General features: G+C 37.6%; 1 protein-coding gene across 10 annotated transcripts in view; it reads right to left on the bottom strand.

Moving 5' to 3' along the window:
* The window catches only part of Spag16 (sperm associated antigen 16), a 919,670-nt gene that overhangs the window by 826,356 nt on the left and 66,725 nt on the right, over positions 1–26,589 (bottom strand). For all 10 annotated transcript variants that reach the window (XR_005488954.2, XR_005488955.2, XR_010054628.1 and 7 more), the window contains exons 9-10: positions 22,595–22,639; positions 21,297–21,406 (exon numbers count right to left, since the gene is read on the bottom strand). Coding sequence is in view for 7 of the 10 variants with exons in the window: in XM_063267621.1 (XP_063123691.1) it covers positions 21,297–21,406; positions 22,595–22,639 (155 nt within the window). In the remaining 3 variants the exon portion in view is untranslated. The remainder of the gene's footprint in view (positions 1–21,296; positions 21,407–22,594; positions 22,640–26,589) is intronic.

Below are 26,589 nucleotides of genomic sequence, written 5' to 3'. Positions count from 1 at the left end.
TGGTTGGACATGTGATTAGAGCTTCTTCCCTCACCAGTCCGTGAGCATTCCCCCTGAAATTCAGTCAGTTGAGCATGACCTACTCCATAGCTTAGGCAGAGGTATGTGAGTGGCTTCCATCCCCTGCTAAAACCTCAATGCAAGATCATAAGAAAATATGAAAAATCTTCCTGCCTTCTCTTCCACATTGATCATTGAAACTTCAGGGAGGTGTTTGGTGAAGAACTGGGTGATCCAAAGCCTAAAACTTTCTCCACAATTCCAGATGTGAGTATCTATGTTAATTATCCTCTATTTCATGAGGAAGCCTTTCTGAGAACGCTTGAGTCAAGCACTGATCTAAAGGCAAAGCATTATGTCATCAGAACTCATTTTATTACTATGTTCCCTTAGCAGAGTAATAGTTGTAGGTTTTCCCCAAGCCCAAGAACTATCTAGTCTCAGGTTCTGGGGCACAATAGCAATGTCAGGAATAAGTTCTATCTCACAGAATAGACCTTAAATCCAATAAGAATGGTTGGTTACCCCCATTAAACTTTTGCCACTATTGTACCAGGTCACTTGTAGATTGCAGGGTTGATAGCTGGGTGGTATTGATTATTAACTTTTTCCTCCAGCTTGGCAGAATACCTTCTAGCCCCATGAAAGTCAGTAAGAGTGAGGTTTATAGTTGAAGAAAAGTTCATCTAGATTGAAAAACCCAGGGTTTATGGACGACTGCAAGGAAACAGTGTCTCCCAGACACTACAGGACCAATGTACATTTGAACTCACAGAGACTGTGGCAGCATGTATAAAACGTACATGGAATTAACCCAGAAGAGAGCCTCTGCACTGAGAGAGGTGAGTGGACACAGGTCCTGCTTTCAATCAAGTAGACTTTTGCAACTGATACCTGCTGTCAATGGAGTATCACTGGGTATATCAACTATATTCCAGAGCAAGGCCATGTTCAAGACAATTTGGCCAAGGCAAAATGAACTCATAGATTTTCTGTGGACTTTTTGATTTATTTTGTGGGGAGGGACTTTTGTCTTATTATTCCTTTGTTTTGATTTTCAAAACTTGTCCTGGTATAGTTTTTAAAAAGACAGAGAGAAAGAACATAAAGGTGGATGGGTAGGGACATGAAGAGGATCTTGAATAAGTTGGGAGATGAAAACAAATACAATTTATTTTTTGAAAAAAAATTTAATTAAAAAAAATAGGGAAAGTAAAATCTCTAAACAGAGATTGAAGCACAACATTGTCACAATAATCTATGAGACAAAAAAATCCTACAGAAATTGCAAGAAAAGATATATAATTGAAATAAAACACAAATACTATACACTAAAATATGAGATTAAGCTAAGCAATGCTGAGAAAATGAACAATATATTGTTGCTTATCTTACTATAAACTGCTCAATCGATAATATGACTTTTACCTCAAAAAATCAAAATAAACTCATAAAATAAAGATAAAAGCATAAAATACTGACATTAAAACAGGGAAATACCATTTAAGTTTATTGAGTCAAAATACTACTTCTTTAAAAAGAATCAGTAAAATTGATAAACATTCATGTAACAAGATGAACAATGGCAATGAAGAGGAGACTAAAATCAATGCCGCAGGAATGGAGCAGAGGAAACTACAGTGGATCCTGCCATCATTAAAAGGATAAAAGAGAATATTAATTTCTTTATGACTCCAAGATCACTTAGAAGAAACAGAATAATTCTTCAGATGACACAAACAGCCAGAACCCATCCAGAGAGAAATAAGCCTGATAAAACCATAAGATTATTAAGAAATTGCATTAGTAATATGAGTGCTCCAAAAAGGAACTCATGGTTTTATTTGTATATTTACCTAATTTAAAAAAAAACAAATTGATAACTACTCAACAATAAACATTAACAAATTAATGAGCCATACAACAACTTGGAGGAATCCCAGAGAAATTATGTTTCAAAGATCAACATTTCAGAGTAAAATGGGCAAAAAATTATGAAATGTTATTTCACAGTAGCTAGAATATAAATTGCCTATAGTAGAAAAATACATGTTCCATTTAATAATCAGAAAATTAAAATTAATTCATAATTATATATTTTACTCATTAGTCTGACAAAAATAAAGAATGCTGGCAATATTAAGTGTTGAAAAGGGTGTACAAGAGAAACAATTTTACATATAAGTTTGCAAACATGTCCAAATGTTGGAAAGAATAATACTGTCTGTTAAAATCCTTATCCTACTTCTACACCTAGGTTAATTTCCTATCAAAACTCTTCTATGATGTCCAGTGAGATGTACAAAATAATATTTATGGTAAGTTTTAGTCATTAGGTTATGATGTGGAGTCAGCCTGAATATTATGAATCATAAAACAGAGAAATAATGTAAACTGAATTACAGCCATGTTTATCAGGGAAAAGTAACAGAAACAAAACAACAAAATAAAAAGACAAGTTACAAGAAATATAAGTCATCTATAACTCACAATTTTATACCTGTTTCATCTCTATATTACACTCAAATGCATAATATAAATGTTAACTAACATGCTCTTATTATATTTAATGTGTAAATCCATGATTTTCATGAATTTGTATTTTGAAAGAATAATGTACTTTACAGTTGCTATTGAGGATTTTTTCTTGCTATTTTTTCTTATTTATTTATTTATTCATTTATTTATTTATTTAGGCTTTTTGAGAAGATCTTGTTGTGTAAACCAAGGTACTCATGATCTTTTTTGATCCTCCTATTTCAGGCTCCAAAGTGCGGAGACTACAGCTTTATACTGCCATGCCTACTGGTTGATATTTCCACAGTGACTAAGTCCTGAACATCTCTCCACCACAAGCTCATTTTTGTGGATTTTGCATGATCCACAATTATACATTTATAACTCAAAATAAATAGTTAAGTTTAAACCTGAGAATGATCACACTTTCTTACTTGCTTATATTGTGATTCACATTTAGTCTCAGTACATAAACATAATATATTTAGCATAATATAACTTGTATTTATTTAATTTTCTATCCAAGAAATAATTATAAACAAGTTGACTTAATCCTTATCAATTTGCTACAGCATATTATGAATAAATATTGTGTTAATTTTATTCCTTGGGAATTTATAAATGCATTATTTCAACTGCTGAAGACATTCCACATGGTTTTCTAATCATTAGTATGAAAATTCTCACTTGGACCTCATCACAGACTTTGTAATGATTTCCATGTTTTCAAACTCTGAAACAATGAAAACTAATTTCTTACTAACTTTACATATTCAAAATATGATGAGCACACATTACAAAACAATGTATACAATTGCTGGAAGAATGCCAACTAAATATTTAGCTAATGCCATAGTAACAAGTAATAAGATTACATCCGCACGTAAGAGCTCCATACTGTACTAACATTGACTACAACAGTGTAAAAAGGACAGCTGTGCCTGCTTCCAGACCCCACAACCCTGCCCCTCTCCTAGGAGGCCTCCTCTAACCAGGGTCATAGGTGAGAACTCCCCAATACCCAGGCCAGTCGGGACACTCATAGAGCCCAGCAGACATGGGATCTGCCCCACCGTGCCACAGCCCCATCACCCTTTGTTCTGTACCTACACCTACAACCATGGCAGATCAAAGTGCCCGCTCCCCCACCTCATATCCTTGTCTGTCTTCCAGAAGGGCTGCTCTAACTAGGGACACGGGAAGCCTGCTCTAACCAGAGATGGCATTGTCTGCCTCCCAGGAGGCTCTAACCTAGAACACACAGCTTCACCTGCCTCCGAAGAAAGATACCTGTTTGAATCGAAAAGAAAAGAAAAACAAAACAAAACAAGGCAGTTAACACCAAAGACAACCAGATGGCAAAAGGTAAACAAAATAACATTGTCAACAGAAGCCAATGCAATTTGACACCATCTGAACCTAGCTCTTTTACCACAGCAAGTCCTGGATACCTGAAGAGCAAATTATGTCCTTAAATCCCATCTTATGGAGATGATAGAGGCCTTTAAAGAGGATATAAATAACTACATTAAAGAAACACAGAAGAAACAGGTAAACAGAGAGAAACCCTTAAAGAGGAAACAATTAAATCCCTTAAAGAAACAGGAAAATAAAATCAAACAGGTGAAGAAATTGAACAAAAGAGTCCAAGACTTAAAAACAGAAATAGAAGCAATAAAGAAATCAAAAATAGAGGCAACCTTGCAGATGGAAAACCTAGGGAAGAAAACAGGAACTACAGGTGCAAACATTACTAAAAGAATACAAGAGATGGAAAAGAAAATCTCAAGCATAGAAGATACTGTAGCAGATATTGATACGTCAGTCAAAGAAAATTCCAAGTGTAAAAAGTACCTAACCCAAAACATCCAGGAAATTTAGGACACAATGTATGTAAAGACCAAACCTAATACTGATAGAAATAGAGGAGGGTAAAAATTCCTAGTTCAAAGCCAGAAAACATGTTCAATAAAATCATAGAAAAAACTGCCCTAACAAAGAGAAAGAGATAGCCATAAATGTATAAGAAGTATACAAAACAACAAATAGATTGGACCAGAGAAGAAAACCCCCTATCACATAATACTCAAAACACTAAATGCACAGAACAAAGAAAGAATATTAATTGCTATAAGGGGAAAAGATCAAGTAACATATAAAGGCAAACCTATCAGAATCTCATATGGCTTCTCAACAGAGACTCTAAAATCCAGGAGATCTTGGACAGGTGTCCTGCAGACCCTAAGAGACCACAAATGATAACCCAAACTAGTATACATGGCAAAACCTTGTTACCATAGATGGAGAAACTAAGATATTCCTTGACAAAACAAAATTTAAACAATATCTTTCTGCTAATCCAGCTCTACAGAGGATAACTAGAAGGAAAATTCCAAAACAAGAAGGGAACTGTACCCATGAAAACACAGGAAAATTAATCATCTAACAACAAATTCAAAAAGAAAACCACACACACACACACACACACACACACACACACACACACACACCATGCCGTCTCCAAGGGTGGGGGTACAGGAACTAACAACCATTGCTCATTAATATCTGTCAACATCAATGGACCCAATTATCCAATATAAAGACACATGGTAACACTTAAACAAGATCCATCATTCTGCTGCATACAAGAAACATACCTCAGCAACAAAGATAGACACTACCTCCGCATAAAGGGCTACAAAAAAAGTTTCCAAGCAAACAGTACCAAGGAACAAGCTGGAATAGCCATTCTAATATCGAATTAAGTAGACATTCAACCAAAATTGATTAAAAGAGAAGGAAAAGGACACTTTATATTCATCAAAGGAAAAATATCCACCAAGATGAAGTCTCAATTCTGAACATCTATTTCCCAAGTGCAACAGCACCCAAATTCATAAAAAATAAAAAAAACAAACAAACTGTACTAAAGCTCAAAACACACATTAAACCCCACACAATAGTGGGAGGCTTCAATACTCCATTCTCACCAAAGGAGAGGTCACTGAAAAAGAAACTAAACAGAGACCCAATGAAACTAATAGAAGATAAGAAACAAATGGATTTAACAAATATCTACAGAACATTTCACCCCAAAACAAAAGGACATACCTTCTCAGCACTTCCCAGAACCTTCTCCAAAATTGACCCTATAATTGGTCACAAAACAAACCTAAACAGATACAAGAAGATTGAAATAATCTGATGCATCCTATCAGATCACCATGTTCTAAAGCTGGTCTTCAACAACAAACAAAAACAACAGAAGTCCCACATACTCATGGAAACTGAACAATTCTCTATTCAATAACAACTTGGTCAGGGAAGAAATAAAGGAAGAAATTAAAGACTTTTTTAGAAATTAATGAAAATGAAGGTACAAAATACCCAAATTCATGGGACACAATGAAAGCAATGATAAGAGGAAAATTCATAGCGTTAAGGGCTTTCAGAAAGACATTTGAGAGATCCTACACTAGAAACTTAACAGCATACCTGAAAGTTCTAGAAATAAAAGAAGCAAAAGAAGGAGTAGATGGCAAGAGATAGTCAAAGTCGGAGCAAAATAATTGATCATATTTCATAGTATACATATGTGGAACTTCAAAAATAAAACAATTTTAATTGTCATTTATGATACCTCAGTAAATAATGTTTCCTATAGAAATGTTATCATTGCTTGAGTACAAATTCTCTTCTTTTTTTCTTTTTTCTTTTTCTTCTTTTTTTTCAGAGCTGGGGACCGAACCCAGGGCCTTGCGCTTGCTAGGTAAGCGCTCTACCACTGAGCTAAATCGCCAACCCTGAGTACAAATTCTCTTGAAGAAACTGTGCTAAAGAAGAGGATATATATATATATATATATATATATATATATATATATATATACTTTAAATACTGACAAAACTTTACAGTGAGTATCTTATTCTTTGCACTTAAGAGAGATAGATACATAGAAGTTAACTAATATCCATGTTTATACAGGTAACAAGTGGAAGATTTGAGCTTCAATGCATAGATCAAAGTCCTTCACACTGCTGAACACCCTCCGCCAACGTGTACGCTGGCAAATGCTAGTAGAAGCTGCCCTGAAGGACTGACTTACAAGAGGAAAAGCTGTAAAAGAACTAAATGAAGCCTTTAAATAACAGCACTTGGATCCCTTGAGAAAATATTGCACATCATTTTTAATATACAAAGGAGTTAGAATAAACCTATAAAATGAAAACTCATCCACAGCTTATTAGAGCATTATATTGTTTATATCCATGGTATAAGCTAAGTTTTTTAGAAGCTATTTTTGTACGAGCTACTGGTTAATAAAATACGATTAACAATTAAGTTAAATTTGGTGACTGAAGCTATTATGTATTGTTACATTACTGCTTTAGTTACATATTTTGTTGTACTCTAATGAATATAATACATTAAGTTTTTAAGTAAGGTCCATGCAAAATATTGTGTAATTTCTACATTATTTTTAAATATTACTGGCTCATAAAAGCAGTTTAGTGACAGAATAGGAGACATCTAGAAGAAGACTTGACACATTTCTTTGCCAACAGACAACCTGGATCACTACTGATTCATTTCACAGCACAATTGGAAATCCAAATTTTGTATTATGATGATGGCAGGATTACAACTGCAGAAGCACGATCAGTTTATTCCCATAGGTGTGAGTTCCCAAGTATTATATGGCAAAATCTAAGGAAAAACAGCATCTATACACAGCTCTGTCCTGTTTGCCACAAGTAAAGGATTTGTCACTGTCTCTTAGGAAACTGTTTAGCTGTTCCCAAGGTACCGTCATACTGTTCTGAAAACCATGGAGAGACACTGCCAAAAAGACATCAGAATCCTACCATCCTTGCCCACACAGTGTTCGAATACACCATCCTCAAAATCTGAGCATGTTCATCTGTGGAGAGCATCCCATTGCTGTCCTCATTGTACTTGCAGAAGACACCTGTGCTGGCCTTCCACACACCTATGAACTCACAAGAGTCTATTCTATCAAGCATGCAACGACTGACTGGATAGACTGAATTAAATGAGTCTGGGCCATCAGCTAGTGCTTGCTGAAGACATTTGTGCAGTATTGCTCAGGTCCTGTTTATCATCACACTGGAAGGTAATCCATAATGAGCAATCTTTTTATAAACAATTACTGAGCATTTTTATGAGATTTATTATTATAATTGATTATAAATGATATGTGTTCTTCCTGAGCAAATTTTAGTACATTTTTGCTACAACGCTGAATATTTTTAAAAAATTTAAATATTAAGATGGTTTATGTTTTAACTTTTAATATTTGACCTTTTAAAATATAAACATGACTGCCCTCCAAGAGTCCCAACAAGCAGCTGAAAGAGTCAGATGCAGATACTTAAACCCAATCAATGGGCAGAAACTGGAGACCGCTGTGGGTGGATTAGGGAAAAACTTGAGGAAGCTGAGGAGTAGGGTGACCCCATAGGAAGACCAGCAGTCTCAACTAACTTGACCCCTGAGATCTCTCAGACACTGAGCCAGCAACAGGGCAGCACACACCAGCTGATATGAGGCACTAGACACATAAACAGCAGAGGACTGCCTGGTCTGGCCTCAGTGAGAGAAGATGCACCTAACCGTGGAGAGACTTGAGGCCCCAGGGAGTGGGGAGGCCTGGCAGGGTGGGTGTAGGGTTGAGGACATCCTCTTGGAGACAGGGGAGGAGAAATGGAATGAGGAACACTGGGAGAGTGAACTAGGAGGGAGATAAAGACCAGACTGTAAAAAAGATAAAAGAATAATAATTAAAAGTTTTAAAAACAAAATATAAACTATTTACACTTTCATTATAAAACTGTTTAAGCATCCATTTTTATCTTCTACCCATGCATTCTCCCCAGTGTAGCCTTTGTTTCAATCCATCTGGATAAGAAACATCTAATTTTTATAAAATTTTAATTGAAGTAAAATTTAAATCACATAAAATAATTCAAATTAAGAAAAGAGTTCAGAGGCAGAAAAATATTCATATCATTGAAAGAATATATTTGGCAGCTGGTAAATAACCCAATTAGTTCATGACCTGTGGGATAAGTATTTGTGTGGAGGGAAATGTCAAGGGGTAACCTCTAAAACTGTTCTTTTCCTGATCAAGAAAAATACAACACCCTGGGAAGGTTGCCAGGAGCTGGCAGAAATTAAATATAGGGTGAAAATATGGCAGTATCCATGATATTTCCACAAAATTCCCTTGTCTAATCTCTATGGGGAGAAAAAAAGAGCAATCCTCAAGTCTAACGGGAAACTACTAAAATTCCACAACACAGCAGGCTACACTGCCGATGTTCTGTTTGATGTATTGCTACAACTGTAGATGAACATGTCAAGGGATAAACAGTGCAGAGCCAATGAACTGGCAAGTATCTGCTTGAGACTCATGAGCATGTATGGCCTCTCCAAGGAGACAGGAAAGCATTTATGGTCTCCTCCATGAGACACTCAAGCACATGGTCTCTCCCATAAGAAACTTGATCATATATGGTCTCTACCAGGAGACAGGGGAGCATGTATGGTCTCTCCAAAGAGATACTCAAAGACATATGGTCTCTCCCAGATGGACAGTCTCACTTCTGAATTTAAAACCAGTCTGTAGGAAATTTTACTAGCTGGAAACATCACAGGACATCAGTAATCATTATTTTAGGATGGATAAATAAAACATTGGATGACATTTTATAAACACTGGATTTTGTGATAAATATACCAAAGAGGTGATTTGTGAAAAGAGTTCAATGGCCCCTGGGCTGTAGTGCTGACTGCCTATAGATGATCTTAAGGATACACAGAGTTTTGGAACCTCTTGGAAATTTAAGAAAACATAGCTTAGAACATTAACCCATTGCTGCCTCTCTGTAACTTTATACCTGTTCGGGAGTAGAAATCACAAGACATGGTGATCCGTGTTAATTTTACATATATCCATTAAGATTAAAACCCTTTCAAAAACTAAACTACTCATCTACCCCCACAGACCTTCTGATTCATTTTGCACTGCAATATGAAAATCTCAGAAAACAAAGGAATGTGAAGTTAAAAGCAAAATCCTTTGGACTTATCAAGAGAGGAGAGACATCACCTAGGGACGGCGCTTCATGTAGTATCTTTAACTGGAGCAAATCAAGACAATGCCTAATAGTTTATTGTCAATGACTTCCTGGATGCTTTTCCCTCATTCCGTGGATAAAGATAATCATGGAATATTTTCCTTCACTTAAGAAAGTACTAAATTCCTTTGTCTCAGGCCAATGTATACTCCCTCAGGCACTTTCAAAGTATACTAGTCCTGGGGCTGAAGAGATCCTAGTATTAGGGAAGAACCTGTGAGACAAGTATAAGGACTTGATTTGGATCCCTGGATTTCATGTAAAAGGCCAAGCATGGCCATCCAGGCTCCTGCAACCCCAATGCCATAGTGGCCAGAAACAGAGGGCTGGGTTTATATAGCTTGTTGGCTACAATAAGAGCTCCAAGTTTAGTGAGAAACCCTGGCTCAACTAAATAAAGTTGAAAGTGGTAAAGCGAGACACCATATGTTCTACTCTGGCATTAAATGACTGGCTGTGTGTGTGTGTGTGTTTGTGTGTGTGTGTTTGTGTGTGTGTGTGTGTGTGTGTGTTGGCATATATGCAAATATTTGCAACTTCAATGAATCAGTCACAGGAAGAGCTAATCTTTTTTGATTGACAATACAGTGACCCAGTTCTGTTTACTAGTAAGCTTTCAGGAACTATGCACACATTCCTTGGCTATTTTTCTAGAGTTTCATACTTACTATACATACTTGAAATATACATGTTTGTTCATTAATAAAATATATCCATGATTCCTTTACTTATGAAGTCTTACTATAATATAATAGTTACATTGGAAGCAGTATACCTTGGCATCCCTAAAAATAAAGTAAAAAAAAATCAATGTACATGTTTACAGGAACTGAAGAAATCAAGGCTTCCTTCCATAAAGTGTTTAAAAACATAGAATCTTGTTATATTTCATGTCCCTACCTAACGTTTGGCTATGGAGTACTAAAAGCTTGATCATGTATAGTCTGTAATTGCAACCACTGTTGCAAGTTCATTATGTGTGTAGGGTGCTAGAAGAATTCAAACATTTTCAAAGTTCCTTACTTATTCTCATGGAATTCCAGAAACATGTTTTTGACTTAAGTATGTATATTGTAGAAAACAAACATATGGCCATGATCTAACACCCATGGAATTAGCACTAAGCTTTCAATAAGTAGAAGAGTATCTTATTGAAAGTTAAATTGTTACATTTATTTAAGATCAATAGCCTCAAACATTCATCTCACAATCATGAAAATAAATGGTCCTCAGAAACAGAAGCACTTGTTTACTTTGCTCGTTGTCATTTTTAACACTGGATTCCATGGGATTTCCTCCCAGTAGTACAATGATGTCATCTACAAAGATGCATGAGTTGAGAGAGAAAAATGTTCTTATCCTGACAGAAAGGAAAGATGCCAACAAACTGAATATTATGTTTGCTATCTGTGAGTCATCTGTTTCTCTTCTACTTTCCTCTCGGTTACTAAGGGAAAACTGAGTTGCTGTTAGGGAAAACCTGAGACATGTCTTAGAACTCCCATATTAAAACATGAATGCCGCAGGTAAATTACAGCAGCTCAGAATAGCAGAAACACCAGTGACAGCCACTCAGGCTGAAGCTAGCCCAGCAGTAATGAACCCGGATAAGCCAAGGCACCAACTCAGCAGAGACAAGCAGCAACTGGGCACTCAAAGAAGGGAGATGGAAACCAGTCACACTTCACCACACGGAAGATGGACTGTAAGCTAAGGTGATTTTAACTATGTGTTAAACAAAAGCAATTAAAACCTCTCCCCTATCACTATTGGTCAGCAATTCTTTCACATGTAACCAAAATCTTTCACATTTAAACATTTGGCTTCCATGCTTACACATCCACCTTGACAGCTTTACCATGTCTAGTAGGGACACTCCAATCCCTACCAGATGACCCCATCTTCCAGAGTCTAGTAACACTTGTTCAATGACTGTACCTCCAAGGCAAAGACGGTGGCAGTATCTTATGTCACCTTGCTCTTGGTTGTTTCTCTCAACTCTGACAACTTAGCTTTTCTGCTATCAGAGTAATAAGCTCCTTTTAAAGGTATTTTGTTTAAAAGGCGCAAACTAATTCTATCTTCTGAATGAAATTCTGATTTCTTTTCTTACTTGGCCTGAGTGAAGATGCAAAATGTAAGATTCATGAAACAACTATTTGAAAATTCTCTTCTCTCTTCTCTTCTCTTCCCTTCCCTTCCCTTCCCTTCCCTTCCCTTCCCTTCTCTTCTCTTCTCTTCCCCTCCCCCCTCTCTTTCTCCTCATACAGAAGTTACATGAGGGTGCTTTACCATATACAGACCCAACTGCCCATGAAAGGAATGAACAGCCTGCTCTTCGGGGTGGTGTACATACAGACATTGGAACTAGAAAGACAACCAAAAGCAACACTGGAATCCTCCTCTGAAGACCCAGCACCTTACTATATGTGAATTTACAGTGAAATAAGAGGAAAACCAGCGTCAGTAAATATGCTGTCACATTCCAACCTCTGCTCTCCACAGTTGCCCTGTGTATATAGTCAGGTCAATGCAGCACCCTGCTCATCCTTGCTGTAGGCTTTGCTTTCATGTCCTCGACAGACCTGTCTCTTATCCAGTAATAAAGAGCTCATAGCCATTGCCCACATCTATCACCTTGGACAATACTCTTCTCTTTTAGGAGTTTTGATTAGTATACAGAAATAATGATGAACTGTGGACAGCTTAATAAACTAATCTAAAGTATTTATATACATCTAAAAAATCACTAATTTAAGAAAAAAATAATAAAATAAAATAAAAACTAAAGATGAGGAAATATTATGAAGGAAATGAAAAAGAAGATCAGCATTTAAAGGCAAAATTAGTCTTTGAGGAGTGTGCTGGTTAGTTTTATGTTAACTTGGCACAAGCTAGACGTATTTGGGAAAAGGGACTCTCAAATGAGAAAGTGTCTCTCTGAGCTTTAGGTAAGCCTTCAATACATTTTCATAATTAATGATATACGTAGAAAGACTCAGCCATATTGGCCGCTCTTGAGCTAGTTTTCTTGGCTGAGCAATGCACAAGGAAAAATCCAATAAGGAGCCATGGACTCTGCATCAGCTCTAGCCACGAGGCTCATTCCGTTTGAATTCCTGCCCTGAATTCCCTCAGTGATGAGCAGTGATTTGGAAACATAAGCCAACTTTGCTCCCCAAATTTCTTATGTTCATGGTGCTTCATTACTGCAATAGTAACCCTAAGACAAGGAGATTCAAGTAATATTACAACAATTGGCATATTACTACGCTTCTAAGAAAAAGGAGTCAATGGTGAATCAAAAATAAATCTAGGAAATTAATAATGGAGTTTTTAAAATAAAAACAAATTCAGGGCAGCAGCTCTCTGCTCCCAGACCCGGTGAGAGAGAGACCCAACCGTCTGGTCAGGTGGGCACTCCTGAGGCTGCAGAGCGGAAGAGACCACCAACTCTGCTCACCCCTGCCCACATCCTTGGCCCAAGAGGAAACTGTATAAGGCCTCTGGGCTCCCGTGGTGGAGGGCCCAGGAGCGGCAGGACCCCTGCCTGAGAAACCTCCAGAACCTGAAAGAAACAGACCGGATAAACAGTTCTCTGCACCCAAATCCCGTGGGAGGGAGAGCTGAACCTTCAGAGAGGCAGACAAGCCTGGGAAACCAGAAGAGACTGCTCCCTGCACACACATCTCGGACGCCAGAGGAAAAAGCCAAAGACCATCTGGAACCCTGGTGCACTGAAGCTCCCGGAAGGGGCGGCACAGGTCTTCCTGGTTGCTGCCGCTGCAGAGAGCCCGTGGGCAGCACCCCACGAGCGAACTTGAGCCTCAGGACCACAGGTAAGACCAAATTTTCTGCTGCAAGAAAGCTGCCTGGTGAACTCAAGACACAGGCCCACAGGAACAGCTGAAGACCTGTAGAGAGGAAAAACTACATGCCCGAAAGCAGAACACTCTGTCCCCATAACTGACTGAAAGAGAGGAAAACAGGTCTACAGCACTCCTGACACACAGGCTTATAGGACAGTCTAGCCACTGTCAGAAATAGCAGAACAAAGTAACACTAGAGATAATCTGATGGCGAGAGGCAAGCGCAGGAACCCAAGCAACAGAAACCAAGACTACATGGCACCATCGGAGCCCAATTCTCCCATCAAAACAAACATGGAATATCCAAACACACCAGAAAAGCAAGATCTATTTTCAAAATCATATTTGATCATGATGCTGGAGGACTTCAAGAAAGACATGAAGAACTCCCTTAGAGAACAAGTAGAAGCCTACAGAGAGGAATCGCAAAAATGCCTGAAAGAATCGCAAAAATCCCTGAAAGAATTCCAGGAAAACATAAATAAACAAGTAGAAGCCCATAGAGAGGAGACACAAAAATCCCTGAAAGAATTCCAGGAAAACATAAATAAACAAGTAGAAGCCCATAGAGAGGAGACGCAAAAATCCCTGAAAGAATTCCAGGAAAACACAATCAAACAGTTGAAGGAATTAAAAATGGAAATAGAAGCAATCAAGAAAGAACACATGGAAACAACCCTGGATATAGAAAACCAAAAGAAGAGACAAGGAGCTGTAGATACAAGCTTCACCAACAGAATACAAGAGATGGAAGAGAGAATCTCAAGAGCAGAAGATTCCATAGAAATCATTGACTCAACTGTCAAAGATAATGTAAAGCGGAAAAAGCTACTGGTCCAAAACATACAGGAAATCCAGGACTCAATGAGAAGATCAAACCTAAGGATAATAGGTATAGAAGAGAGTGAAGACTCCCAGCTCAAAGGACCAGTAAATATCTTCAACAAAATCATAGAAGAAAACTTTTTAGAGTTTAATGAAAATGAAGATACAACATACTCAAACTTATGGGACACAATGAAAGCTGTGCTAAGAGGAAAACTCATAGCGCTGAGTGCCTGCAGAAAGAAACAGGAAAGAGCATATGTCAGCAGCTTGACAGCACACCTAAAAGCTCTAGAACAAAAAGAAGCAAATACACCCAGGAGGAGTAGAAGGCAGGAAATAATCAAACTCAGAGCTGAAATCAACCAAGTAGAAACAAAAAGGACCACAGAAAGAATCAACAGAACCAAAAGTTGGTTCTTTGAGAAAATCAACAAGATAGATAAACCCTTAGCCAGACTAACGAGAGGACACAGAGAGTGCGTCCAAATTAACAAAATCAGAAATGAAAAGGGAGACATAACTACAGATTCAGAGGAAATTCAAAAAATCATCAGATCTTACTATAAAAACCTATATTCAACAAAATTTGAAAATCTTCAGGAAATGGACAATTTCCTAGACAGATACCAGGTATCGAAGTTAAATCAGGAACAGATAAACCAGTTAAACAACCCCATAACTCCTAAGGAAATAGAAGCAGTCATTAAAGGTCTCCCAACCAAAAAGAGCCCAGGTCCAGACGGGTTTAGTGCAGAATTCTATCAAACCTTCATAGAAGACCTCATACCAATATTATCCAAACTATTCCACAAAATTGAAACAGATGGAGCCCTACCGAATTCCTTCTACGAAGCCACAATTACTCTTATACCTAAACCACACAAAGACCCAACAAAGAAAGAGAACTTCAGACCAATTTCCCTTATGAATATCGACGCAAAAATACTCAATAAAATTCTGGCAAACCGAATTCAAGAGCACATCAAAACAATCATCCACCATGATCAAGTAGGCTTCATCCCAGGCATGCAGGGATGGTTTAATATACGGAAAACCATCAACGTGATCCATTATATAAACAAACTGAAAGAACAGAACCACATGATCATTTCATTAGATGCTGAGAAAGCATTTGACAAAATTCAACACCCCTTCATGATAAAAGTCCTGGAAAGAATAGGAATTCAAGGCCCATACCTAAACATAGTAAAAGCCATATACAGCAAACCAGTTGCTAACATTAAACTAAATGGAGAGAAACTTGAAGCAATCCCACTAAAATCAGGGACTAGACAAGGCTGCCCACTCTCTCCCTACTTATTCAATATAGTACTTGAAGTTCTAGCCAGAGCAATCAGACAACAAAAGGAGATCAAAGGGATAAGATCGGAAAAGAAGAGGTCAAAATATCACTATTTGCAGATGACATGATAGTATATTTAAGTGATCCCAAAAGTTCCACCAGAGAACTACTAAAGCTGATAAACAACTTCAGCAAAGTGGCCGGGTATAAAATTAACTCAAATAAATCAGTTGCCTTCCTCTATACAAAAGAGAAACAAGCCGAGAAAGAAATTAGGGAAACGACACCCTTCATAATAGACCCAAATAATATAAAGTACCTCGGTGTGACTTTAACCAAGCAAGTAAAAGATCTGTACAATAAGAACTTCAAGACACTGAGGAAAGAAATTGAAGAAGACCTCAGAAGATGGAAAGATCTCCCATGCTCATGGATTGGCAGGATTAATATAGTAAAAATGGCCATTTTACCAAAAGCGATCTACAGATTCAATGCAATCCCCATCAAAATACCAATCCAATTCTTCAAAGAGTTAGACAGAACAATTTGCAAATTTATCTGGAATAACAAAAAACCCAGGATAGCTAAAGCTATCCTCAACAATAAAAGGACTTCAGGGGGAATCACTATCCCTGAACTCAAGCAGTATTACAGAGCAATAGTGATAAAAACTGCATGGTATTGGTACAGAGACAGACAGATAGACCAATGGAATAGAATTGAAGACCCAGAAATGAACCCACACACCTATGGTCACTTGATTTTTGACAAAGGAGCCAAAACCATCCAATGGAAAAAAGATAGCATTTTCAGCAAATGGTGCTGGTTCAACTGGAGAGCAACATGTAGAAGAATGCAGATCGATCCATGCTTATCACCCTGTACAAAGCTTAAGTCCAAGTGGATCAAGGACCTCCACATCAAACCAGACACACTCAAACTAATAGAAGAAAAACTAGGGAAACATCTGGAACACATGGGCACTGGAAAAAATTTCCTGAACAAAACACCAATGCCTTATGCTCTAAGATCAAGAATCGACAAATGGGATCTCATAAAACTGCAAAGCTTCTGTAAGGCAAAGGACACCGTGGTTAGGACAAAACGGCAACCAACAGATTGGGAAAAGATCTTTACCAATCCTACAACAGATAGAGGCCTTATATCCAAAATATACAAAGAACTCAAGAAGTTAGACCGCAGGGAAACAAATAACCCTATTAAAAAATGGGGTTCAGAGCTAAACAAAGAATTCACAGCTGAGGAATGCCGAATGGCTGAGAAACACCTAAAGAAATGTTCAACATCTTTAGTCATAAGGGAAATGCAAATCAAAACAACCCTGAGATTTCACCTCACACCAGTGAGAATGGCTAAGATCAAAAACTCAGGTGACAGCAGATGCTGGTGAGGATGTGGAGAAAGAGGAACACTCCTCCATTGTTGGTGGGATTGCAGACTGGTAAAACCATTCTGGAAATCAGTCTGGAGGTTCCTCAGAAAATTGGACATTGAACTGCCTGAGGATCCAGCTATACCTCTCTTGGGCATATACCCAAAAGATGCCTCAACATATAAAAGAGACACGTGCTCCACTATGTTCATAGCAGCCTTATTTATAATAGCCAGAAGCTGGAAAGAACCCAGATGCCCTTCAACAGAGGAATGGATACAGAAAATGTGGTACATCTACACAATGGAATATTACTCAGCTATCAAAAACAACGAGTTTATGAAATTCGTAGGCAAATGGTTGGAACTGGAAAATATCATCCTGAGTGAGCTAACCCAATCACAGAAAGACATACATGGTATGCACTCATTGATAAGTGGCTATTAGCCCAAATGCTTGAATTACCCTAGATCCCTAGAACAAACGAAACTCAAGACGGATGATCAAAATGTGAATGCTTCACTCCTTCTTTAAATGAGGAAAAAGAATACCCTTGGCAGGGAAGGGAGAGGCAAAGATTAAAACAGAGACTGAAGGAACACCCATTCAGACTCTGCCCCACATGTGGCCCATACATATACAGCCACCCAATTAGACAAGATGGATGAAGCAAAGAAGTGCAGACCGACAGGAGCCGGATGTAGATCGCTCCTGAGAGACACAGCCAGAATACAGCAAATACAGAGGCGAATGCCAGCAGCAAACCACTGAACTGAGAATAGGTCCTCTGTTGAAGGAATCAGGGAAAGAACTGGAAGAGCTTGAAGGGGCTCGAGACCCCAAAAGTACAACAATGCCAAGCAACCAGAGCTTCCAGGGACTAAGCCACTACCTAAAGACTATGCATGGACTGACCCTGGACTCTGACCTCATAGGTAGCAATGAATATCCTAATAAGAGCACCAGTGAAAGGGGAAGCCCTGGGTCCTGCTAAGACTGAACCCCCAGTGAACTAGTCTATGGGGGGAGGGCGGCAATGGGGGGAGGGTTGGGAAGGGAACACCCATAAGGAAGGGGAGGGGGGAGGGGGATGTTTGCCCGGAAACCGGGAAAGGGAATAACACTCGAAATGTATATAAGAAATACTCAAGTTAATAAAAAAAAAAAACAAATTCAGAGGGTTATCATGATAAATGGATGATTCCCCCAGTAGAGAACCAAAGGTAATGTTGTTATGATATATCAAAATGGAAATCAAATAGATGAGGTTTATGAAACACTATTTTGAGATGGTAAACTATACATCTTACCAGATTTAAAAGTGGAAAGAAGGGATACAAATGAGCGATAAAATGAAATGTAACTCTTTTTAAAAAAGAAAAATATCTAAAGAGATAGAAAAAAATCTAGAGACATTAAATTAGAAGTTTCCCAAAAACATATATTTTAGCATATATTTTAGCAAGCTACATTAGTATTTTTCCTTATGGCTTTTTAGAAAGAACACTATATTTTGCTTTCTAGAAGAGGTATCAGGCTATTGGAAAACATAAATGACTTACCAAAAGGAGTTGATTCTTTTAAACTTTTCATAAATATCAAAGACAAAAGCAATTAGATAACATGGGAATGGAGGATACTAGGAACCTCTCTAAGCACAGCTCTCATGTAAGGGCTGTTCCTCTAGGACTTGGGAATGTGAACCATACTCAAATCTTACTATGCACACTGTGGACAAAAGTCAGCGTGTCTCATGCCTGCTGTCCATATCTGTAAAGTGCAGTGTGGAATGATTCCTTACCTGCAATCTATAACATCAAGATGAAAATCCTGGATATGGAGAGTGAAATTAAGCATCACTCTTACCTATGGAAACTTGATTGTCATGCCAGGAGTTGTTTGTAGCAGGGAGCAAAGATCATGGCCCGACATGGAAAATGGTACAAGAAAGAAAGAGCTGAGCTGCAGCTTAAGAGAAACATGGAAACACAGGCCAGCAGGCAGTGTTGTGACAGGACACAGATCTCAGAGAGGTTTGTAGATGAGTATGAAGGTTTCATAATGGAGGTAACCTGACTTCAGTATCTGGCAGGTCCAAATAACTCTGAGACACCACAAAATTGTTCAAGTCAAAACATAACTTCTCTCTTCCTCTCAAAACCTTTTCTTCTTCCAACTTCAAAGGTACAAACAGAACAGCAAAGAGGAGTACATATCACTCTCCCCACTATCTCTGTATCCTGGAACTTGGCAGGTCTTGGCAGAAACAGAGGAGGTTTAACTCTACATCAAACACAGAGCTTTAGCGTCACATAAAACTGGACGCTCAGCTTTAAAATTCTAATCCGAGGCTGCTCCTCATACCTCAGATCTCAGACTTGACTAATTAGTCTCACAAAGCCAGGAATAAGTTTTCATCTAGGAATATGAAATAATGACTCCACTAATCTGCCTTAAAGTTCCTCAAATCATATAAACAGGGCCGTTCTATGAGCAAATGTGACTGTCATACTTTTTCAAAATATTGGGGCTGGGGATTTAGCTCAGTGGTTAGAGCGCTTACCTAGGAAGCGCAAGGCCCTGGGTTCGGTCCCCAGCTCCAAAAAAAAGAACCAAAAAAAAAAAATATTGGCACATTAGTATATAGCAGCACATACAACACTGGTTATTTTCACACACAATGAGAATCATTCCAAAACCAAAGAGCAGGAGCATCTAAGAGAGCAAGGCGCTTCCCTCAAGATGCATAAGAGGAATTGATTTAAATTGATAAACTATTATTAACTAATATTAATACAAGACAAAATGAGACTATTTCAGGTGTGTAAATATTGAGATGATTTATCTCCATAGAATCATTTGAAAATTACTCTAGGAGGTACTTCAGGAAAACAAAACAGGCAGCCCAATAGAGCAGCGTGGAAACTAAGAAAAGCAGCTAAGTGTGAGCTAATGAAGCACTAAAGAGTGACTTGCATTTAAAAATGTATTTCTAGGCCCATTTACTACTGCATAACTTTATTCAAAACAGCTGAATCTGTAAGAAATCATATTTACATATAATAGATTTAAATTGTGTTTTATTAAATTTACCTACTAATTTACAGAAAATAGAATTAGCACTATAAAACAAACACAGGCACTACCAATTATGAGGATATGCATACTAATAATATGTAGTTGAGTGAAATGCCGTAAATGTATCTTTCTTTCTATAACAGAGTTGATAAGTGCCATTTAAATGAATGAAACAAAGACACTCTGATGTTATATAATAATAAATATATGCTAATTTAAATATTAATAGAAATGAGTGTTCTTAGAGGGAAGAAAAGACATACATTTTACATAGTTCAGCTTCTTTGAGACCTCAACTTTTTATCATGTAGGTATGTCCTTAACTGTGGTAATGCATCACTAAGAAAAATGAACTGTGCACTGATATATAATTTATATGTTCTGTATTTTCAAAGTTTTTTGTCAAGTAACATGCCAGCCTTCCATTACAAATATAAGAACTTAGAAGAGTTAACAAATGGCTCACCCAATTGTCATTAAGCATAGCATACACCTGAAAGAGAATATGTATATACAGAGGGCCACTTGTCACTAAGCACAGCATACCACCTGAAAGAATTTATGTAACTGGGGGAAAGAATGTTCCTACATGAAGAGGACTACCATGACCAAGCATTCACCTCCATTGCTTTATCCCAACAACACAAGTGCTTATTACAACTCTCTTAACATGTTTTGCAATCTTTCGTTTTCATTTATATTCCTTTGACTATGCATTTATATAAGATTTTAATTACCATTCTGGTTACAAAGCAAGTGAATTGAATACACGCATATATTTTTAAGTGGTGTACAATTCTATTCTATGCATTTTAAAAGGAAGTTATGTTACACCACAGGCAAGAGAAGGCCTTTTCCTTAGGACAGAGGTAACTGTAAGTAGGATTGAGAGCAGACGCACTGACTCCTGGGATTGTGCCCAGGTGAGTACACTGAGACTCATGTCACTGAGCACACTAGAAAGAATGTGAACCGAGTTAATGGGATGCAAGTGTTGTTTTCCCAAGATCTATTCCCCTGTAAAAGAACTTGTAATAAATAAACTCTAAAGTCGCTCTTTAGTAAATGACCTGATGCTGTATGAATCACTCTCCTGTAAAGACTCAATGTTACCTAGCAGCGAATAGGAACATAAATAAACAGCATACCTTTCTTTCACTCTTCATCTTTGTTTTATAGCCATTTTCCTCCCTGGCTTCACGAAGATTTTTTTGAGTAGGGCCTTCTGAACTGTTTTCTTTCTCATAAGTGTGACCAGCTGCAAGATAAGAGCAAAGTATTTACCTGTGATAGATATGATTACAACAAACATGTCTATACCAAGGATATTTTAATGCATGTGTGATAAAAGTCTTAAAATTTATCTGAATAAGATACAAGTATATGGGGATCATGAGAATGGGTCAGTGTGTGCCCACACTTGCTGCTAAGTCTGTTAACCTGAGTTTAACCTTCAGGACTCACATAGTAAAAGGAGTGAACTGACTCCTCACATAAGTTGTCCTCTTACCATCACACTTCTGTAGTGGGACACAATTGCGTGGGCACATACATTTACATACACACTAAGTGTTTATTTGAGTACTTTCCTAAATTTATTTTATGTGTTTTGCCTGCATGTATATAGATTATATACATGTCTGAGGCCCACAGAATACAAAGCAAGCATCTGATTCCTGGAACCAGAATTAGGGAGTTGTAACCAAGCCGGGGTCTGCTGCAAGACCAACAAGCACTCTTACACAGAGTCATCTTTCCAGCACCCTCTGTGTGTTTGTGTGTGGGTGTCCATGTATATCTGTATCTGTGTCTGTGTGTTGAGAGAAAGAGAGACAAAGGCAAAAAGAGACAGAGGTAGAGGGAAAGGGAAGGAGGGAAGAAATGAGGGAGAAATGGAGGGAGAAGATCTAACTGTGTAGACTTGGCTGGGCTATTAAGTTCGTATGTAAAGCAGGATGGTCTTGAACTCAGAGTTCCATCTCCGTCTGCCTACTGAGTGCTAGGATTACAGGTGTGCATCAACATGCCCAGCCCCATTCATTTTTAAAAATATAGTTATAACAAAAATCTACTAACAAAGATCCTATTATTATATGAATTTTAAAGGTACTGAATTAATACTATAATACTCTAAAGTGTTTCAGTTGGATTCCAAAATTCAGTTCCTCAAAATGTAGGATGGTATTATCTTAGAAGGCTAACAGAATGGAATTGTGAGCCAGTACAACTAATGGAAACAGTCTTCAATGGCAGCACATTCAAATTGTTGTATCATAAGGCTGTGTGCTTATAAACCAAGTTGAATAGTGCCAGAAGACTAATGATAATAAATGACAATATTTTAAAGAAATAATACATGGTTTGAAGGTTATATAACTTTATTGTCTATGCCTCTTGTGTTAAAACAGGTAGGAAAGAATATAAGACCGCATGTGTATGCATGTACCTTTGTCTCCCAGCTCTCTGAGGATAGAAGCAGTCTCATAAGATCCTGAGGAAGGACGTGAGAAGAAAGGACATTTCTTTATAAACACATATATACATACATATGACTTGTGCTCTGTATCTAATTGATTTATACATATAGGTACATATGACTTATCTAATTAACTTTTATCTAATTTAAAACAACTGACAAGGGCATATTCACTAACACATAATAGACAACTCAATATGTGAGTTATAGCCCTACATTTATTGTAGAGAGAAAAAAATAACAAAGACGAAAAGTATCTGAATGATTTCAATGCTCTCTAATGTCTCTTCACTCTGTAGAGAAATCAGTTAAGGGTGGATCTATTACCTTAAAGGATATGGAATTGCTAGAAGAAAGAACTTTGATGACACAGGCAAGACCTGTTTAAAAGGAATGCAAAAGCCCAGGAATTATAACATATACTGAACGTGAACTAACATTATAGACAAGATAGCTCAAAGGATAAATGCACTGGTCATGTTAGCCTGGTGACCAAAGTTCGATCTTCTGGAATTTTAGAAGGAAAGAACTACTCTACAAAGTTGTCTTCAAAGATAGAGAGAATAATTAATTTTTAGAGAATTGGCAAGCAGAATTGCATAATGCTCGTGCACAGCAACGGTAACAATGACTGGCTTGAAGCCACAGAGAACACACAGAAAGGAGACATCAGACATGTACTATCTAGAATATAGAGTTCAAAAATTAAATAACAAAGTACACAATAATTCAGTAAATAAATGGATGAATGAAGTGAATAATTCTCAAAAGACTCAGCATAGATGGTCAGCAAATATATAATTAAAAACATTCCTTCAACTCCATGACTAACAGTAAAATGCAAATCCAAACTACATTGAGATTCTGTCTTCTCCTAGTAAGAATGGCTACATGGGAAAAAACCAACAGACATGGATGAGAATATAGGGAAAAGGAAGTCTTACATATCATTAGTGGGAATGAAGATGAATGTAGATTGTTTCCAGACAGTAAACTAATCTGTGGGAAAGGTTCCTCAAGATAAAATGTAGAACTACCAAATGATCCAATGCCTCTCCCAAAGGAATCTAAAGAACTACAGACAGCTGCACACCCATGTTGCCTGCAGCTTTAGTTACAACAACCAAGTGAGGGGTTCAACCTGTTATCTAGCAATAAGCAAATGGGGAGTAAGAAAGTAATGCATATTCATATTCACATTGGATGGAACTGGGAATTACCGTATGAGCTAAATAAGACAGACTAAGAAAGACAAATATCCCATGTCTTCCTTAAGTTTTGTGTTTGAGAAAGAGAGAGAGTAGAGAAAGAAAGACAGAGACAGGGAGAGAGAGAGAGGGAGAGAGAGAGAGGGAGAGAGAGAGAGAGAGAGAGAGAGAGAGAGAGAGAGAGAGAGAGAGTTGGAGAGAGAACACAGACTGAAGTGACATGGTGCAGAAGAGGAGTGGGGTTGGGGAAACAGAAGGGGGCAATGTAAGAGCTCAGGCGGCAAAGAAGGGTCAGATGCCCTGTGAAGGGGTATGGCCCAGATGCTTAATATTTTTACACACACACACACACACACACACACACACACACACACACACACACACACATGCTTGCTCATTCATTGGTTGGTTTTGTTAGTTTTACTAAATTCCGTGCACAGAACCACAGACGTTGCAGTCCTCCTGCAAGGAGGAGGATTAAGATGGTGCCTCACCCCGTGCTTACTGAAACCAGAGGCGGCAAGAGCAAAGAGGCACATGCAGTGGGCATATTATTTCTTTCCTAAACTACGTTTCCTAACCTGTACAATTCTTGAGAAAAGATAAAGCGTTAGAAATGATTCCATGACAGCACAGAAGAGCATGTTTGTCACCAAGCACTAAAGACTCGAGTCTCATCCTCCTCCAGTGATGCTAAACACTAGGGCCCCAAGGACCCTGGAAGCACAAGTCCTGGGAACCTGTGAGAGAGAGCAGCAGTTACAGACCCTTACAACATGGGCAGGTTTTAACTCCACTTCTTTTTTTTTTTAACTCTTTACCTCTCAAAGACCACAGCGTTCAAAATTTTAAGATAATAATGATTTATCTTTTACCGAATGACTGCTGCTGTCACAAAAGTATTACACTCATTATTTCATGCAACTTCCAATGATGCTCTGAGGGTCACTGGCTTTATACATGAGAAAGGGGCTGGTGCAGTGATATTTATACAGATGGAGACTGCAGAAAGGGGAAACAGCCTGCTCTCAAGCAGACACTGATTGAAGGAATCTGAGCTGATTTCACACAGCATTAAGACCACATGAAGCATCACTGTCTAAAGGAAACTAGAAGGCAAAAAACTAGCAAGCAAATGAGGACCAGAAGAAAAGAAACAAATATATGAAAGAAATTGCTTTATTACTGAATGTTTGACATTCAGTATGTAAAATTAAATTACAAAATATGTACTCGAGTACATTTTAGAATAATCAATATTTTGATACTAAACTTGCAGAATATACAATACCTATTAGTAAAATAATAGTTTTCATTTCCTAACATAATAATATAAATAAGACATCCCCTCCCCATCACATAAACAGTTTCTTTACATAAGTGTTTGTATAATGAACAAGTGGCTCAGACATTACTGTCTCTGCAGGGTTCATGGATAACTGCATACTATATTTATTAATATTCAGAAATATCCAGCAAAATCCATGTGCCCACGGGCACACATAGAGGCTTCTCTTCTCATTTTTGTTACTGTCAACCCCTGTAGTCCTCTATGGTGACCCACAGTTTCAAATTCTCTATGGCTCTAATGAACATTTTAAATAATCTATGATTTCAAGATAAGGCCTTTAAAACAAGTAGACAAGCAATATTAATTTGTAGAAATTTGATTTGTTTTACCTTTTCAAGCTAAGTTTACCAACTATCTTTTATGTAGACACACATTTGCAAATTCTTGAACTTTAAACTATAAACACCTAACATTGCCAATTTCCAACTCCACGTAGAGCAAACACATGCATAAGAACAAATTACTTAACTGAAAAACACTACTGAAGAAATTCATTCCAGATGGATGATTAAAAATTATTTAAGGTATTATGACACCTACAAGCAAAATTGCAGAGGACAATCACACTTATAACTGAAACTCAAAAAAGGGAAAAAGCCCAGTGTTCGAGAAACACTATTACCTTTCACAATTAGATTACATTGTCTATGTGCCAGTGTAAGAAATGAGCATTTCATGGTACAATTCTGAGCACCAACAAAAATAACTTAGAAAACATGCCTTAGTAAACCTGTATGATGTAAGGAGTACCTTGAGCTGCTGAGTGAGGAATGTGACAAGGAGTACTGTGTTCTGGTCATTGGCAAGTACTAAACCAGGCAGCACTTTGCTTACTGCACAGGATGCTTATTTCCTCTATGGGGTTCTAACGTCATTTCCCCATAATTTTCATATTACAGAGCATGTCAAATCTGTGATTAGTAGAATTTTAATTTCTTATAATGAATTATACTCTGTGGATAAGCCCTCATTGAGTGATTTACAAATGAGAGTTTGGGCTAGGTACTAGGTACTAAGTACTAGGTACTAGGTACTAGGTACATGCCTTTAATCCAAGCTCACTGGATACAGAGACAGATATTTGTGAGTCAAGGCCAGCCTGATCTATGCTATGAGTTCCAGGACAGTCAGGTATACATAGAGAAGCACTATCTCAAAATACATATGTACATACATACATACATACATACATACATATATACATACACACACATACATAAATACATACATACACATACATACATATATACATACATACATATAGAAATCTTGTACTCAAGTTACTTCCTTATATCAAGCCAGAATAATAAAATTTAATAACTAATGCAAGCATGACAATATAAATATATCGAGAGAAAGGAACTACATATTCAAGGAAAAGAAGAATTTATATATAAGAATGGTTC

The sequence above is a fragment of the Rattus norvegicus genome, chromosome 9, assembly GCF_036323735.1.
Source record: "Rattus norvegicus strain BN/NHsdMcwi chromosome 9, GRCr8, whole genome shotgun sequence".
Lineage (NCBI taxonomy): Eukaryota > Metazoa > Chordata > Mammalia > Rodentia > Muridae > Rattus > Rattus norvegicus.
Note: the sequence above shows the minus strand (reverse complement) of the source record. Positions and strands in the feature narration are given on the sequence as shown.